At 45.1% G+C, this 16348-nt stretch overlaps 1 protein-coding gene across 2 annotated transcripts in view; it reads right to left on the reverse strand.

Annotated features, from left to right (window-relative positions):
* Positions 1–14874, reverse strand: part of ZFP69B (ZFP69 zinc finger protein B) — a 30262-nt gene extending 15388 nt beyond the window's left edge. The window contains exons 1-2 of one of the 2 annotated variants that reach the window (XM_067010500.1): positions 14677–14874; positions 13748–14171 (exon numbers count right to left, since the gene is read on the reverse strand). In XM_067010500.1, the coding sequence (XP_066866601.1) occupies positions 13748–13874 (127 nt within the window). In that variant the 5' untranslated portion in view covers positions 13875–14171; positions 14677–14874. The remainder of the gene's footprint in view (positions 1–13747; positions 14172–14676) is intronic. The other variant, XM_067010490.1, reaches the window with a different exon arrangement.
* Positions 14875–16348: the final 1474 nt, after the last annotated feature.

Genomic DNA, 16348 nt, shown 5'->3' on the forward strand with positions numbered 1-16348 from the left:
AATCTCTCTCCTCATAATCTCTCTCTCTCCTCACAATCTCTCTCTCTCCTCATAATCTCTCTCTCTCCTCAAAATCTCTCTCCTCATAATCTCTCTCTCCTCACAATCTCTCTCTCTTTCCTCATAATCCCTCTCTCTCCTCATAATCTCTCCCCTCATAATCCCTCTCTCTCTCCTCATAATCTCTCTCCTCATAATCCCCCTCTCTCTCTCCTCATGATCTCTCTCTCCTCATAATCTCTCTCACTCTCCTCACAATCTCACTCTCTCTCCTCATAATCTCTCTCTCTCCTCATAATCCCTCTCTCTCTCCTCATAATCTCTCTCTCCTCATGATCTCTCTCTCTCCTCACAATCTCTCTCTCTCTCCTCATAATCTCTATCACTCTCTCTCCTAATAATCTCTATCTCTCCTCATAATCTCTCTCCTCATAATCTCTCTCTCCTCATAATCTCTCTCCTCATAATCTCTCTCTCTCCTCATAATCCCTCTGTCCTCATAATCTCTCTCTCACCTCATAATCTCTCTCTCCTCACAATCTCTCTCTCTCCTCATAATCTCTCTCTCCTCATAATTTCTCTCTCCTCATGATCTCTCTCTCCTCATAATCTCTCTCCTCATAATCCCTCTCTCTCCTCATAATCTCTCTCTCCTCATAATCCCTCTCTCTCTCCTCATAATCTCCTTCCTCATAATTCCTCTCTCTCTCTCCTCATGATCTCTCTCTCCTCATAATCTCTCTGTCTCCTCACAATCTCTCTCTCTCTCCTCATAATCTCTCTCACTCTCCTCACAATCTCTCTCTCTCCTCATAATCTCTCTCTCTCCTCAAAATCTCTCTCCTCATAATCTCTCTCTCCCCACAACCTCTCTCTCTCTCCTCATAATCTCTCTCCTCATAATCCCTCTCTCTCTCCTCATAATCCCTCTCTCTCTCCTCATAATCCCTCTCCTCATAATTCCTCTCTCTCTCTGCTCATGATCTCTCTCTCCTCATAATCTCTCTCTCCTCACGATCTCTCTCTCCTCATAATCTCTCTCACTCTCCTCACAATCTCACTCTCTCTCCTCACAATCTCTCTCTCTCTCCTCATAATCTCTCTCTCCTCAAAATTCCTCTCTCTCTCTCCTCATGATCTCTCTCTCTCCTCATAATCTCTCTCTCCTCATAATCTCTCTCTCTCCTCATAATCTCTCTGTCCTCATAATCTCTCTATCTCTCCTCATAATCTCTCTCTCTCTCCTCACAATCTCTCTCTCTCCTCATAATCTCTCTCCTCATAATCTCTCTCTCCTCATAATCCCTCTCTCTCTCCTCATAATCTCTCTCTCCTCATAATCCCTCTCTCTCTCCTCATAATCTCTCTCCTCATAATTCCTCTCTCCTCATGATCTCTCTCTCCTCATAATCTCTCTCTCTCCTCACAATCTCTCTCTCTCCTCATAATCTCTCTCTCTCCTCAAAATCTCTCTCCTCATAATCTCTCTCTCCTCACAATCTCTCTCTCTCTCCTCATAATCCCTCTCTCTCCTCATAATCTCTCCCCTCATAATCCCTCTCTCTCTCCTCATAATCTCTCTCCTCATAATCCCTCTCTCTCTCTCCTCATGATCTCTCTCTCCTCATAATCTCTCTCTCCTCATTTTCTCTCTCTCTCCTCATGATCTCTCTCTCCACATAATCTCTCTCTCTCCTCATAATTCCTCTCTCTCTCTCCTCACAATCTCTCTCTCTCCTCATAATCTCCCTCACAATCTCTCTCTCTCCTCATAATCTCTCTCTCTCCTCAAAATCTCTCTCCTCATAATCTCTCTCTCCTCACAATCTCTCTCTCTCTCCTCATAATCCCTCTCTCTCCTCATAATCTCTCCCCTCATAATCCCTCTCTCTCTCCTCATAATCTCTCTCCTCATAATCCCTCTCTCTCTCTCCTCATGATCTCTCTCTCCTCATAATCTCTCTCACTCTCCTCACAATCTCACTCTCTCTCCTCACAATCTCTCTCTCTCTCTCCTCATAATCTCTCTCACTCCTCATAATTCCTCTCTCTCTCTCCTCATGATCTCTCTCTCTCCTCATAATCTCTCTCTCTCCTCATAATCTCTCTGTCCTCATAATCTCTCTATCTCTCCTCATAATCTCTCTCTCCTCACAATCTCTCTCTCTCCTCATAATCTCTCTCACTCTCCTCATAATCTCTCTCACTCTCCTCACAATCTCACTCTCTCCTCATAATCTCTCTCTCCTCATTTTCTCTCTCTCTCCTCATGATCTCTCTCTCCACATAATCTCTCTCTCTCTCCTCATAATCTCTCTCTCTCCTCACAATCTCTCTCTCTCCTCATAATCTCCCTCACAATCTCTCTCTCTCCTCATAATCTCTCTCTCCTCAAAATCTCTCTCCTCATAATCTCTCTCTCCTCACAATCTCTCTCTCTCTCCTCATAATCCCTCTCTCTCCTCATAATCTCTCCCCTCATAATCCCTCTCTCTCTCCTCATAATCTCTCTCCTCATAATCCCTCTCTCTCTCTCCTCATGATCTCTCTCTCCTCATAATCTCTCTCACTCTCCTCACAATCTCACTCTCTCTCCTCACAATCTCTCTCTCTCTCTCCTCATAATCTCTCTCACTCCTCATAATTCCTCTCTCTCCTCATAATCTCTCCCCTCATAATCCCTCTCTCTCTCCTCATAATCTCTCTCCTCATAATCCCTCTCTCTCTCTCCTCATAATCTCTCTCTCCTCACAATCTCTCTCTCCTCATAATCTCTCTCACTCTCCTCACAATCTCACTCTCTCTCCTCACAATCTCTCTCTCTCTCCTCATAATCTCTCTCTCTCCTCATGATCTCTCTCTCTCCTCATAATTCCTCTCTCTCTCTCCTCATGGTCTCTCTCTCTCCTCATAATCTCTCTGTCCTCATAATCTCTCTATCTCTCCTCATAATCTCTCTCTCTCTCCTCACAATCTCTCTCTCTCCTCATAATCTCTCTCCTCATAATCTCTCTCCTCTTAATCTCTCTCCTCATAATACCTCTCTCTCTCCTCATGATCTCTCTCTCCTCATAATCTCTCTCTCTCCTCATAATCTCTCTCTCTCCTCATAATCTCTCTGTCCTCATAATCTCTCTATCTCTCCTCATAATCTCTCTCTCTCTCCTCACAATCTCTCTCTCTCCTCATGGTCTCTCTCTCTCCTCATAATCTCTCTCTCTCTCCTCATAATCTCTCTCTCTCCTCATAATCTCTCTCTCCTCAAAATCTCTCTCTTCATAATCTCTCTCTCTCCTCAAAATCTCTCTCCTCACAATCTCTCTCTCTCCTCATAATCCCTCTCTCTCCTCATAATCTCTCCCCTCATAATCCCTCTCTCTCTCCTCATAATCTCTCTCCTCATAATCCCTCTCTCTCTCTCCTCATAATCTCTCTCTCCTCACAATCTCTCTCTCCTCATAATCTCTCTCACTCTCCTCACAATCTCACTCTCTCTCCTCACAATCTCTCTCTCTCTCCTCATAATCTCTCTCTCTCCTCATGATCTCTCTCTCTCCTAATAATTCCTCTCTCTCTCTCCTCATGGTCTCTCTCTCTCCTCATAATCTCTCTGTCCTCATAATCTCTCTATCTCTCCTCATAATCTCTCTCTCTCTCCTCACAATCTCTCTCTCTCCTCATAATCTCTCTCCTCATAATCTCTCTCCTCTTAATCTCTCTCCTAATACCTCTCTCTCTCCTCATGATCTCTCTCTCCTCATAATCTCTCTCTCCTCATAATCTCTCTCTCTCCTCATAATCTCTCTGTCCTCATAATCTCTCTATCTCTCCTCATAATCTCTCTCTCCTCACAATCTCTCTCTCTCCTCATAATCTCTCACTCTCTCCACATAATCTCTCTCTCTCTCCTCATAATCTCTCTCTCTCCTCACAATCTCTCTCTCTCCTCATAATCTCCCTCACAATCTCTCTCTCTCCTCATAATCTCTCTCTCCTCAAAATCTCTCTCCTCATAATCTCTCTCTCCTCACAATCTCTCTCTCTCTCCTCATAATCCCTCTCTCTCCTCATAATCTCTCCCCTCATAATCCCTCTCTCTCTCCTCATAATCTCTCTCCTCATAATCCCTCTCTCTCTCTCCTCATGATCTCTCTCTCCTCATAATCTCTCTCACTCTCCTCACAATCTCACTCTCTCTCCTCACAATCTCTCTCTCTCTCTCCTCATAATCTCTCTCACTCCTCATAATTCCTCTCTCTCTCTCCTCATGATCTCTCTCTCTCCTCATAATCTCTCTCTCTCCTCATAATCTCTCTGTCCTCATAATCTCTCTATCTCTCCTCATAATCTCTCTCTCCTCACAATCTCTCTCTCTCCTCATAATCTCTCTCACTCTCCTCATAATCTCTCTCACTCTCCTCACAATCTCACTCTCTCCTCATAATCTCTCTCTCCTCATTTTCTCTCTCTCTCCTCATGATCTCTCTCTCCACATAATCTCTCTCTCTCTCCTCATAATCTCTCTCTCTCCTCACAATCTCTCTCTCTCCTCATAATCTCCCTCACAATCTCTCTCTCTCCTCATAATCTCTCTCTCCTCAAAATCTCTCTCCTCATAATCTCTCTCTCCTCACAATCTCTCTCTCTCTCCTCATAATCCCTCTCTCTCCTCATAATCTCTCCCCTCATAATCCCTCTCTCTCTCTCATAATCTCTCTCCTCATAATCCCTCTCTCTCTCTCCTCATGATCTCTCTCTCCTCATAATCTCTCTCACTCTCCTCACAATCTCACTCTCTCTCCTCACAATCTCTCTCTCTCTCTCCTCATAATCTCTCTCACTCCTCATAATTCCTCTCTCTCCTCATAATCTCTCCCCTCATAATCCCTCTCTCTCTCCTCATAATCTCTCTCCTCATAATCCCTCTCTCTCTCTCCTCATAATCTCTCTCTCCTCACAATCTCTCTCTCCTCATAATCTCTCTCACTCTCCTCACAATCCCACTCTCTCTCCTCACAATCTCTCTCTCTCTCCTCATAATCTCTCTCTCTCCTCATGATCTCTCTCTCTCCTCATAATTCCTCTCTCTCTCTCCTCATGGTCTCTCTCTCTCCTCATAATCTCTCTGTCCTCATAATCTCTCTATCTCTCCTCATAATCTCTCTCTCTCTCCTCACAATCTCTCTCTCTCCTCATAATCTCTCTCCTCATAATCTCTCTCCTCTTAATCTCTCTCCTCATAATACCTCTCTCTCTCCTCATGATCTCTCTCTCCTCATAATCTCTCTCTCCTCATAATCTCTCTGTCCTCATAATCTCTCTATCTCTCCTCATAATCTCTCTCTCCTCACAATCTCTCTCTCTCCTCATAATCTCTCTCACTCTCCTCACAATCTCACTCTCTCCTCATAATCTCTCTCTCCTCATTTTCTCTCTCTCCTCATGATCTCTCTCTCCTCATAATCTCTCTCTCTCTCCTCATAATCTCTCTCTCTCCTCATAATTCCTCTCTCTCTCTCCTCATGATCTCTCTCTCCTCATAATCTCTCTCTCCTCATAATCTCTCTCTCTCTCCTCATAATCTCTCTGTCCTCATAATCTCTCTATCTCTCCTCATAATCTCTCTCTCTCTCCTCACAATCTCTCTCTCTCCTCATAATCTCTCTCCTCATAATCTCTCTCCTCTTAATCTCTCTCCTCATAATACCTCTCTCTCTCCTCATGATCTCTCTCTCCTCATAATCTCTCTCTCCTCATAATCTCTCTCTCTCCTCATAATCTCTCTGTCCTCATAATCTCTCTATCTCTCCTCATAATCTCTCTCTCTCTCCTCACAATCTCTCTCTCTCCTCATAATCTCTCTCCTCATAATCTCTCTCTCCTCATAATCTCTCTCCTCTTAATCTCTCTCCTCATAATCCCTCTCTCTCTCCTCATAATCTCTCTCTCCTCATAATCCCTCTCTCTCTCCTCATAATCTCTCTCTCCTCATAATCCCTCTCTCTCTCCTCATAATCTCTCTCCTCATAATTCCTCTCTCTCTCTCCTCATGATCTCTCTCTCTCCTCATAATCTCTCTCTCTCCTCACAATCTCTCTCACTCTCCTCACAATCTCACTCTCTCCTCATAATCTCTCTCTCCTCATTTTCTCTCTCTCTCCTCATGATCTCTCTCTCCACATAATCTCTCTCTCTCTCCTCATAAACTCTCTCTCCTCACAATCTCTCTCTCTCCTCATAATCTCCCTCACAATCTCTCTCTCTCCTCATAATCTCTCTCTCCTCAAAATCTCTCTCCTCATAATCTCTCTCTCCTCACAATCTCTCTCTCTCTCCTCATAATCCCTCTCTCTCCTCATAATCTCTCCCCTCATAATCCCTCTCTCTCTCCTCATAATCTCTCCCCTCATAATCCCTCTCTCTCTCCTCATAATCTCTCTCCTCATAATCCCTCTCTCTCTCTCCTCATGATCTCTCTCTCCTCATAATCTCTCTCACTCTCCTCACAATCTCACTCTCTCTCCTCACAATCTCTCTCTCTCTCTCCTCATAATCTCTCTCACTCCTCATAATTCCTCTCTCTCTCTCCTCATGATCTCTCTCTCTCCTCATAATCTCTCTCTCTCCTCATAATCTCTCTGTCCTCATAATCTCTCTATCTCTCCTCATAATCTCTCTCTCCTCACAATCTCTCTCTCTCCTCATAATCTCTCTCACTCTCCTCACAATCTCACTCTCTCCTCATAATCTCTCTCTCCTCATTTTCTCTCTCTCCTCATGATCTCTCTCTCCTCATAATCTCTCTCTCTCTCCTCATAATCTCTCTCTCTCCTCATAATTCCTCTCTCTCTCTCCTCATGATCTCTCTCTCCTCATAATCTCTCTCTCCTCATAATCTCTCTCTCTCTCCTCATAATCCCTCTCTCTCTCCTCATAATCTCTCTCTCCTCATAATCCCTCTCTCTCTCCTCATAATCTCTCTCCTCATAATTCCTCTCTCTCCTCATGATCTCTCTCTCTCCTCATAATCTCTCTCTCTCCTCCCAATCTCTCTCTCTCCTCATAATCTCTCTCACTCTCCTCACAATCTCACTCTCTCCTCATAATCTCTCTCTCTCCTCATTTTCTCTCTCTCTCCTCATGATCTCTCTCTCCTCATAATCTCTCTCTCTCTCCTCATAATCTCTCTCTCTCCTCACAATATCTCTCTCTCCTCATAATCTCTCTGTCCTCATAATCTCTCTATCTCTCCTCATAATCTCTCTCTCTCTCCTCACAATCTCTCTCTCTCCTCATAATCTCTCTCCTCATAATCTCTCTCCTCTTAATCTCTCTCCTCATAATACCTCTCTCTCTCCTCATGATCTCTCTCTCCTCATAATCTCTCTCTCCTCATAATCTCTCTCTCTCCTCATAATCTCTCTGTCCTCATAATCTCTCTATCTCTCCTCATAATCTCTCTCTCTCTCCTCACAATCTCTCTCTCTCCTCATGGTCTCTCTCTCTCCTCATAATCTCTCTCTCTCTCCTCATAATCTCTCTCTCTCCTCATAATCTCCCTGTCCTCATAATCTCTCTCTCCTCAAAATCTCTCTCTTCATAATCTCTCTCTCTCCTCAAAATCTCTCTCCTCACAATCTCTCTCTCTCCTCATAATCCCTCTCTCTCCTCATAATCTCTCCCCTCATAATCCCTCTCTCTCTCCTCATAATCTCTCTCCTCATAATCCCTCTCTCTCTCTCCTCATAATCTCTCTCTCCTCACAATCTCTCTCTCCTCATAATCTCTCTCACTCTCCTCACAATCTCACTCTCTCTCCTCACAATCTCTCTCTCTCTCCTCATAATCTCTCTCTCTCCTCATGATCTCTCTCTCTCCTCATAATTCCTCTCTCTCTCTCCTCATGGTCTCTCTCTCTCCTCATAATCTCTCTGTCCTCATAATCTCTCTATCTCTCCTCATAATCTCTCTCTCTCTCCTCACAATCTCTCTCTCTCCTCATAATCTCTCTCCTCATAATCTCTCTCCTCTTAATCTCTCTCCTCATAATACCTCTCTCTCTCCTCATGATCTCTCTCTCCTCATAATCTCTCTCTCCTCATAATCTCTCTCTCTCCTCATAATCTCTCTATCTCTCCTCATAATCTCTCTCTCTCTCCTCACAATCTCTCTCTCTCCTCATAATCTCTCTCCTCATAATCTCTCTCTCCTCATAATCCCTCTCTCTCTCCTCATAATCTCTCTCTCCTCATAATCCCTCTCTCTCTCCTCATAATCTCTCTCTCCTCATAATCCCTCTCTCTCTCCTCATAATCTCTCTCCTCATAATTCCTCTCTCTCTCTCCTCATGATCTCTCTCTCTCCTCATAATCTCTCTCTCTCCTCACAATCTCTCTCACTCTCCTCACAATCTCACTCTCTCCTCATAATCTCTCTCTCCTCATTTTCTCTCTCTCTCCTCATGATCTCTCTCTCCACATAATCTCTCTCTCTCTCCTCATAATCTCTCTCTCTCCTCACAATCTCTCTCTCTCCTCATAATCTCCCTCACAATCTCTCTCTCTCCTCATAATCTCTCTCTCCTCAAAATCTCTCTCCTCATAATCTCTCTCTCCTCACAATCTCTCTCTCTCTCCTCATAATCCCTCTCTCTCCTCATAATCTCTCCCCTCATAATCCCTCTCTCTCTCCTCATAATCTCTCTCCTCATAATCCCTCTCTCTCTCTCCTCATGATCTCTCTCTCCTCATAATCTCTCTCACTCTCCTCACAATCTCACTCTCTCTCCTCACAATCTCTCTCTCTCTCTCCTCATAATCTCTCTCACTCCTCATAATTCCTCTCTCTCTCTCCTCATGATCTCTCTCTCTCCTCATAATCTCTCTCTCTACTCATAATTTCTCTGTCCTCATAATCTCTCTATCTCTCCTCATAATCTCTCTCTCTCTCCTCACAATCTCTCTCTCTCCTCATAATCTCTCTCACTCTCCTCACAATCTCACTCTCTCCTCATAATCTCTCTCTCCTCATGATCTCTCTCTCCTCATAATCTCTCTCACTCTCCTCACAATCTCACTCTCTCTCCTCACAATCTCTCTCTCTCTCTCCTCATAATCTCTCTCACTCCTCATAATTCCTCTCTCTCTCTCCTCATAATCTCTCTCTCTCCTCATAATCTCTCTCTCTCCTCATAATCTCTCTGTCCTCATAATCTCTCTATCTCTCCTCATAATCTCTCTCTCTCTCCTCACAATCTCTCTCTCTCCTTATAATCTCTCTCCTCATAATCTCTCTCTCCTCATAATCTCTCTCCTCTTAATCTCTCTCCTCATAATCCCTCTCTCTCTCTCCTCATGATCTCTCTCTCCTCATAATCCCTCTCTCTCTCCTCATAATCTCTCTCCTCATAATTCCTCTCTCTCTCTCCTCATGATCTCTCTCTCTCCTCATAATCTCTCTCTCTCCTCACAATCTCTCTCACTCTCCTCACAATCTCACTCTCTCCTCATAATCTCTCTCTCCTCATTTTCTCTCTCTCTCCTCATGATCTCTCTCTCCACATAATCTCTCTCTCTCTCCTCATAATCTCTCTCTCCTCACAATCTCTCTCTCTCCTCATAATCTCTCTCTCCTCAAAATCTCTCTCCTCATAATCTCTCTCTCCTCACAATCTCTCTCTCTCTCCTCATAATCCCTCTCTCTCCTCATAATCTCTCCCCTCATAATCCCTCTCTCTCTCCTCATAATCTCTCCCCTCATAATCCCTCTCTCTCTCCTCATAATCTCTCTCCTCATAATCCCTCTCTCTCTCTCCTCATGATCTCTCTCTCCTCATAATCTCTCTCACTCTCCTCACAATCTCACTCTCTCTCCTCACAATCTCTCTCTCTCTCTCCTCATAATCTCTCTCACTCCTCATAATTCCTCTCTCTCTCTCCTCATGATCTCTCTCTCTCCTCATAATCTCTCTCTCTCCTCATAATCTCTCTGTCCTCATAATCTCTCTATCTCTCCTCATAATCTCTCTCTCCTCACAATCTCTCTCTCTCCTCATAATCTCTCTCACTCTCCTCACAATCTCACTCTCTCCTCATAATCTCTCTCTCCTCATTTTCTCTCTCTCCTCATGATCTCTCTCTCCTCATAATCTCTCTCTCTCTCCTCATAATCTCTCTCTCTCCTCATAATTCCTCTCTCTCTCTCCTCATGATCTCTCTCTCCTCATAATCTCTCTCTCCTCATAATCTCTCTCTCTCTCCTCATAATCCCTCTCTCTCTCCTCATAATCTCTCTCTCCTCATAATCCCTCTCTCTCTCCTCATAATCTCTCTCCTCATAATTCCTCTCTCTCCTCATGATCTCTCGCTCTCCTCATAATCTCTCTCTCTCCTCACAATCTCTCTCTCTCCTCATAATCTCTCTCACTCTCCTCACAATCTCACTCTCTCCTCATAATCTCTCTCTCTCCTCATTTTCTCTCTCTCTCCTCATGATCTCTCTCTCCTCATAATCTCTCTCTCTCTCCTCATAATCTCTCTCTCTCCTCACAATATCTCTCTCTCCTCATAATCTCTCTGTCCTCATAATCTCTCTATCTCTCCTCATAATCTCTCTCTCTCTCCTCACAATCTCTCTCTCTCCTCACAATCTCTCTCTCTCCTCATAATCTCTCTCCTCATAATCTCTCTCCTCTTAATCTCTCTCCTCATAATACCTCTCTCTCTCCTCATGATCTCTCTCTCCTCATAATCTCTCTCTCCTCATAATCTCTCTCTCTCCTCATAATCTCTCTGTCCTCATAATCTCTCTATCTCTCCTCATAATCTCTCTCTCTCTCCTCACAATCTCTCTCTCTCCTCATAATCTCTCTCTCTCCTCATAATCTCTCTGTCCTCATAATCTCTCTCTCCTCAAAATCTCTCTCTTCATAATCTCTCTCTCTCCTCAAAATCTCTCTCCTCACAATCTCTCTCTCTCCTCATAATCCCTCTCTCCCCTCATAATCCCTCTCTCTCTCCTCATAATCTCTCTCCTCATAATCCCTCTCTCTCTCTCCTCATAATCTCTCTCTCCTCACAATCTCTCTCTCCTCATAATCTCTCTCACTCTCCTCACAATCTCACTCTCTCTCCTCACAATCTCTCTCTCTCTCTCCTCATAATCTCTCTCACTCCTCATAATTCCTCTCTCTCTCTCCTCATGATCTCTCTCTCTCCTCATAATCTCTCTCTCTCCTCATAATCTCTCTGTCCTCATAATCTCTCTATCTCTCCTCATAATCTCTCTCTCCTCACAATCTCTCTCTCTCCTCATAATCTCTCTCACTCTCCTCACAATCTCACTCTCTCCTCATAATCTCTCTCTCCTCATTTTCTCTCTCTCCTCATGATCTCTCTCTCCTCCTAATCTCTCTCTCTCTCCTCATAATCTCTCTCTCTCCTCATAATTCCTCTCTCTCTCTCCTCATAATCTCTCTCTCTCTCCTCATAATCCCTCTCTCTCTCCTCATAATCTCTCTCTCCTCATAATCCCTCTCTCTCTCCTCATAATCTTTCTCCTCATAATTCCTCTCTCTCCTCATGATCTCTCTCTCTCCTCATAATCTCTCTCTCTCCTCACAATCTCTCTCTCTCCTCATAATCTCTCTCACTCTCCTCACAATCTCACTCTCTCCTCATAATCTCTCTCTCTCCTCATTTTCTCTCTCTCTCCTCATGATCTCTCTCTCCTCATAATCTCTCTCTCTCTCCTCATAATCTCTCTCTCTCCTCACAATATCTCTCTCTCCTCATAATCTCTCTCTCTCCTCAAAATCTCTCTCCTCATAATCTCTCTCTCCTCACAATCTCTCTCTCCTCATAATCCCTCTCTCTCCTCATAATCTCTCCCCTCATAATCCCTCTCTCTCTCCTCATAATCTCTCTCCTCATAATCCCTCTCTCTCTCTCCTCATGATCTCTCTCTCCTCATAATCTCTCTCTCTCTCCTCACAATCTCTCTCTCTCTCCTCATAATCTCTCTCTCTCCTCATAATTCCTCTCTCTCTCTCCTCATGATCTCTCTCTCTCCTCATAATCTCTCTCTCTCCTCATAATCTCTCTGTCCTCATAATCTCTCTATCTCTCCTCATAATCTCTCCCTCCTCACAATCTCTCTCTCTCCTCATAATCTCTCTCACTGTCCTCACAATCTCACTCTCTCCTCATAATCTCTCTCTCCTCATTTTCTCTCTCTCTCCTCATGATCTCTCTCTCCTCATAATCTCTCTCTCTCTCCTCATAATCCCTCTCTCTCCTCATAATCTCTCCCCTCATAATCCCTCTCTCTCTCCTCATAATCTCTCTCCTCATAATCCCTCTCTCTCTCTCCTCATGATCTCTCTCTCTCTCCTCACAATCTCTCTCTCTCTCCTCACAATCTCTCTCTCTCTCCTCACAATCTCTCTCTCTCTCCTCACAATCTCTCTCTCTCTCCTCACAATCTCTCTCTCTCTCCTCATAATCTCTCTCTCTCCTCATAATTCCTCTCTCTCTCTCCTCATGATCTCTCTCTGTCCTCATAATCTCTCTCTCTCTCCTCATAATCTCTCTCTCTCCTCATAATCTCTCTATCTCTCCTCATAATCTCTCTCCTCACAATCTCTCTCTCTCCTCATAATCTCTATCACTCTCCTCACAATCTCACTCTCTCCTCATAATCTCTATCTCTCCTCATAATCTCTATCTCTCCTCATAATCTCTCTCTCTCTCCTCATAATCTCTCTCCCTCCTCACAATCTCTCTCTCTTCTCATAATCTCTCTATCTCTCCTCATAATCTCTCTCTCCTCACAATCTCTCTCTCCTCATAATCTCTCTCTCTCCTCATAATCCCTCTCTCTCCTCATAATTCCTCTCTCTCTCTCCTCATGATCTCTCTCTCTCCTCATGATCTCTCTCTCTCCTCATAATCTCTCTCTCCTCACAATCTCTCTCTCTCCTCATAATCTCTCTCTCTCTCCAAAAAAAAAAAAAAAAAAAGAAAAGAAAATAAATAAAATAATAAATAAATAAAAGGCCCTTAAAAAAAAAATCTGGACACTTAAACTGTCCCCAATTTGAACCGGGCTTCTGCATCCTTCTGGTAGACGTTCATTGGTCTTTAAGCTCTTCCTTGCTATTCTAGCATAAGATACTCCAGTCTCACCTGGTACCTTCCCTGCTGCCTTCTACTTCTGACCTACCCACCCAATACCTGGACAGGTCATTCGTTTGATTCACATTTCCTCACTGTAAAATAAGGAAAATCAGGCAAGTCCTCCCAGCCCCACGTACCCATGGGGAAGATAAAAAGAAATAACATACACAGCCATGACACTGAAATATTAGTTTTAGTCTGAACTAACCACTACTACTTGGGAAAACCCCAAGCCAGGAGCAATAATCAAGAACTCCAGGGCTTCCCTGGTGGTGCAGTGGTTGAGAGTCCGCCTGCCGATGCAGGGGACACGGGTTCGTGCCCCGGTCCGGGAGGATCCCACATGCCGCGGAGCGGCTGGGCCCGTGAGCCATGGCCGCTGAGCCTGCGCGTCCGGAGCCTGTGCTCCACAACGGGAGAGGCCACAACAGTGGGAGGCCTGCGTACCGCAAAAAAAAAAAGAACTCCAGGGACCTTTTACCTAAGCAGATGCTTCTGCTCAGGTGCCCACTTTTCTTCCCACCCTAGACGATGCTGCTCTGCCTCCCTCCCACCCACCAGTCTATTCTCACCTTCTCCTTCAAACATCTTAGTCACGTCCTCCCACGGGGGCGCCCCCTCCGTGGCCTTCTTTGGATGGTGCAACTTCACCCAGGTGCTGGCCTCGATGGGCAGGGTGATTAGGAGTCTCTGAAGCATGATAACTTCAGCGCTCCTTTTTGGCGAACTGTAGCTCAGCTCACAGGGCAGAGAGTCCTGTCTGGGCTTGTCCACTTTTGATGAGGAAACTGCAGGGAGGCTTCACAGTTGCACAGGTGTCCTCCACTCTCAGGAACCCGGCGAACATACAGCACCAAAATCCGGAGTCTGGACCCTTTTACTCCCTAGGCTCTCAAGGAACACCTCCCATCCTTGCGCTCATCTGTCTCCTCAACAGGCAGCGGGAGGCTCCAGGTGTTTGTTCTAAATCGCCAAGTCTACAGGCCCCTAGCCATGCTGGTTAGAAAACATCAGAGTCAGCAAAAGGGTCCGGAAAGTTCAATCACATGGTCAGAATTGTAGAATTTGCACCAATCACTGAACATTGTTTACAAAAGATACATGGAGACCGTGGATATACACAGTCCATATGGTCCAAAGCACTGTGCTTGGGTCATGAAGCATAAAGGGATAAATAAAACCCAATTCTTTGTTTTAGATAGCACTAGGTTTCAAGTAGTCTGAGATTTGGAATCAAAAAGGATCTGGCTTTGAATCCCAACTCCTTCCCTCGCCGGCTGAGGCAAATCCCGTAACCCCGTTAATCCAGTTTCCTCCTCCCGAAATGGAGAGGATAAACATTTTCTCCAGGGCTGAACCGCCCGGCCCTGCCCTCGCAGCCTTTGTCTGAGCCCGACTCTGGGGCGCGGGGCACACTGCGCGCCACGGGTGACGGCGGGAGGGGCCGAGGCGGCGCTACCCGGCTTGTTCCCTCCCCAGACCCGGGGTAGCCCTGGCTCACCCCTCTCACCAGCTCGGGCCGCACGCCCTAGCCCTCCCGCCGCGACGGACCGGTCTCCGCGCAGTGCCAAGATGCACCACGTAGCGCAGCCCGGCCGGTGCGCCTGCGCGGCAGCAGTCTCCGCGCGCGGTTCCCGGCGTCCTGCGGGGCAGCCTGCCGGCTCGCCGGCTCCTCCCGGGATACTGTCCCATCATTCTCCGTTTGCACGCAGCTCGGGACCCGAACCCAGCGTGAAGCAGCCTGCTCCTGCGGAAGGAAACAAAGCCTGTGTTCCCATCCCCGCCAAGACTACTGAATAGAATCGGCTCCCCTCTGCCAGGCATAGACGTGTGAACGTTTCCGCCGGGAGATTTGAAACCCTTGACAAAGGGAAACATCTGTATCTCTTTTTTGTCGAAACAACATTGGTGTAAAAGAATCCATACCACTTTCACTTAATATGTACGTGGAAAAGACTGAAAGTGGAATGGAATCCAGTGCTTCATTAAAAGAATACCACGGTCAGGTAGTTGTTCGTCCTAGTATTCAATAAGTTCTTACGTTAATTGCTTTCCTTATACTTCTAAAATGCCACAAAATACGAAATAACTGTTACCTGTAATCTCACCAAGCAGAGTAACCATTGCTAACATTTGGTGCACAGACACGTATACACACACAATTTTTTAAATGCATTTTTATGTATTTTCTGCAAAAATGATTATACTGTAATGCTGTTTTATTTTCTACATCAATAGCCTACAAAAATAACAATTCAGAAAATAGAATAAAACTATGTGATTGCTGAACTTCCCTGGTGGTCCAGTGGTTAAGACTGCGCTTGGACTGCAGGGGACGCGAGTTCCGTCCTTGGTCAGGGAAGTTCCGCTAGCCGCGTGGTGCGGCTAAAGACAAAAAACCACAACAAAACAAAAAAAACGATGTGATTGCTAGCTTTTATGAACTGAATGTCTGTGTCTCCCCACCCAGCTCTCCAAGTTCATATGTTGAAGCTCTAACCCCCAGTGTAGCTATATTTGGAGTAAGAAAGTATAGATATGGGACTTCCCTGGTGTCACAGTGGTTAAGAATCCGCCTGCCAATGCAGGGGACACGGGTTGGAGCCCTGGTCCGGGAGTATCCCACATACCTCGGAACAACAAAGCCCTTGAGGCCGGGAGCCACAACTACTGAAGCCCATGCGCCTAGAGTCCCTGCTCTGCAACAAAAGAAGCCACCGCAATGAGAAGCCTGCACCACAACAGAGCAGCCCCCGCTCTCTGCAACTAGAGAAAGCCCCTGAGCAGCAACGAAGACCCAATGCAGCCAAAAATAAATAAATTTAAAATTAAAAAGTACAGACCGTCCTGGGCTTATGATGGGGTTACATCCAGATAAGCCCATGATAAATTGAAAATACAGTAAGTCAGAAATGCATTTAATACACCTAACCTACCAAACATCATAGCTTAGCCTAGCCTACCTTAAACGTGCTCAGAACCCTTACATTACCCTACAGTTGGGCAATATCATCTAACGCAAAGCCTATTTTATAATAAAGTATTGAATATCTTATGTAATTTACTGAATACTGTACTGAAAGTGAAAAACAGAATGGCTGTGTGGGTGCAGAATGGTTGTAAGTACATTGGTTGTTTATCCTTATGAGTGTGACTGACTGGGAGTTGAGGCT

Source organism: Kogia breviceps, chromosome 1 (genome assembly GCF_026419965.1).
Source record: "Kogia breviceps isolate mKogBre1 chromosome 1, mKogBre1 haplotype 1, whole genome shotgun sequence".
NCBI classification, from domain to species: Eukaryota; Metazoa; Chordata; class Mammalia; order Artiodactyla; family Physeteridae; genus Kogia; species Kogia breviceps.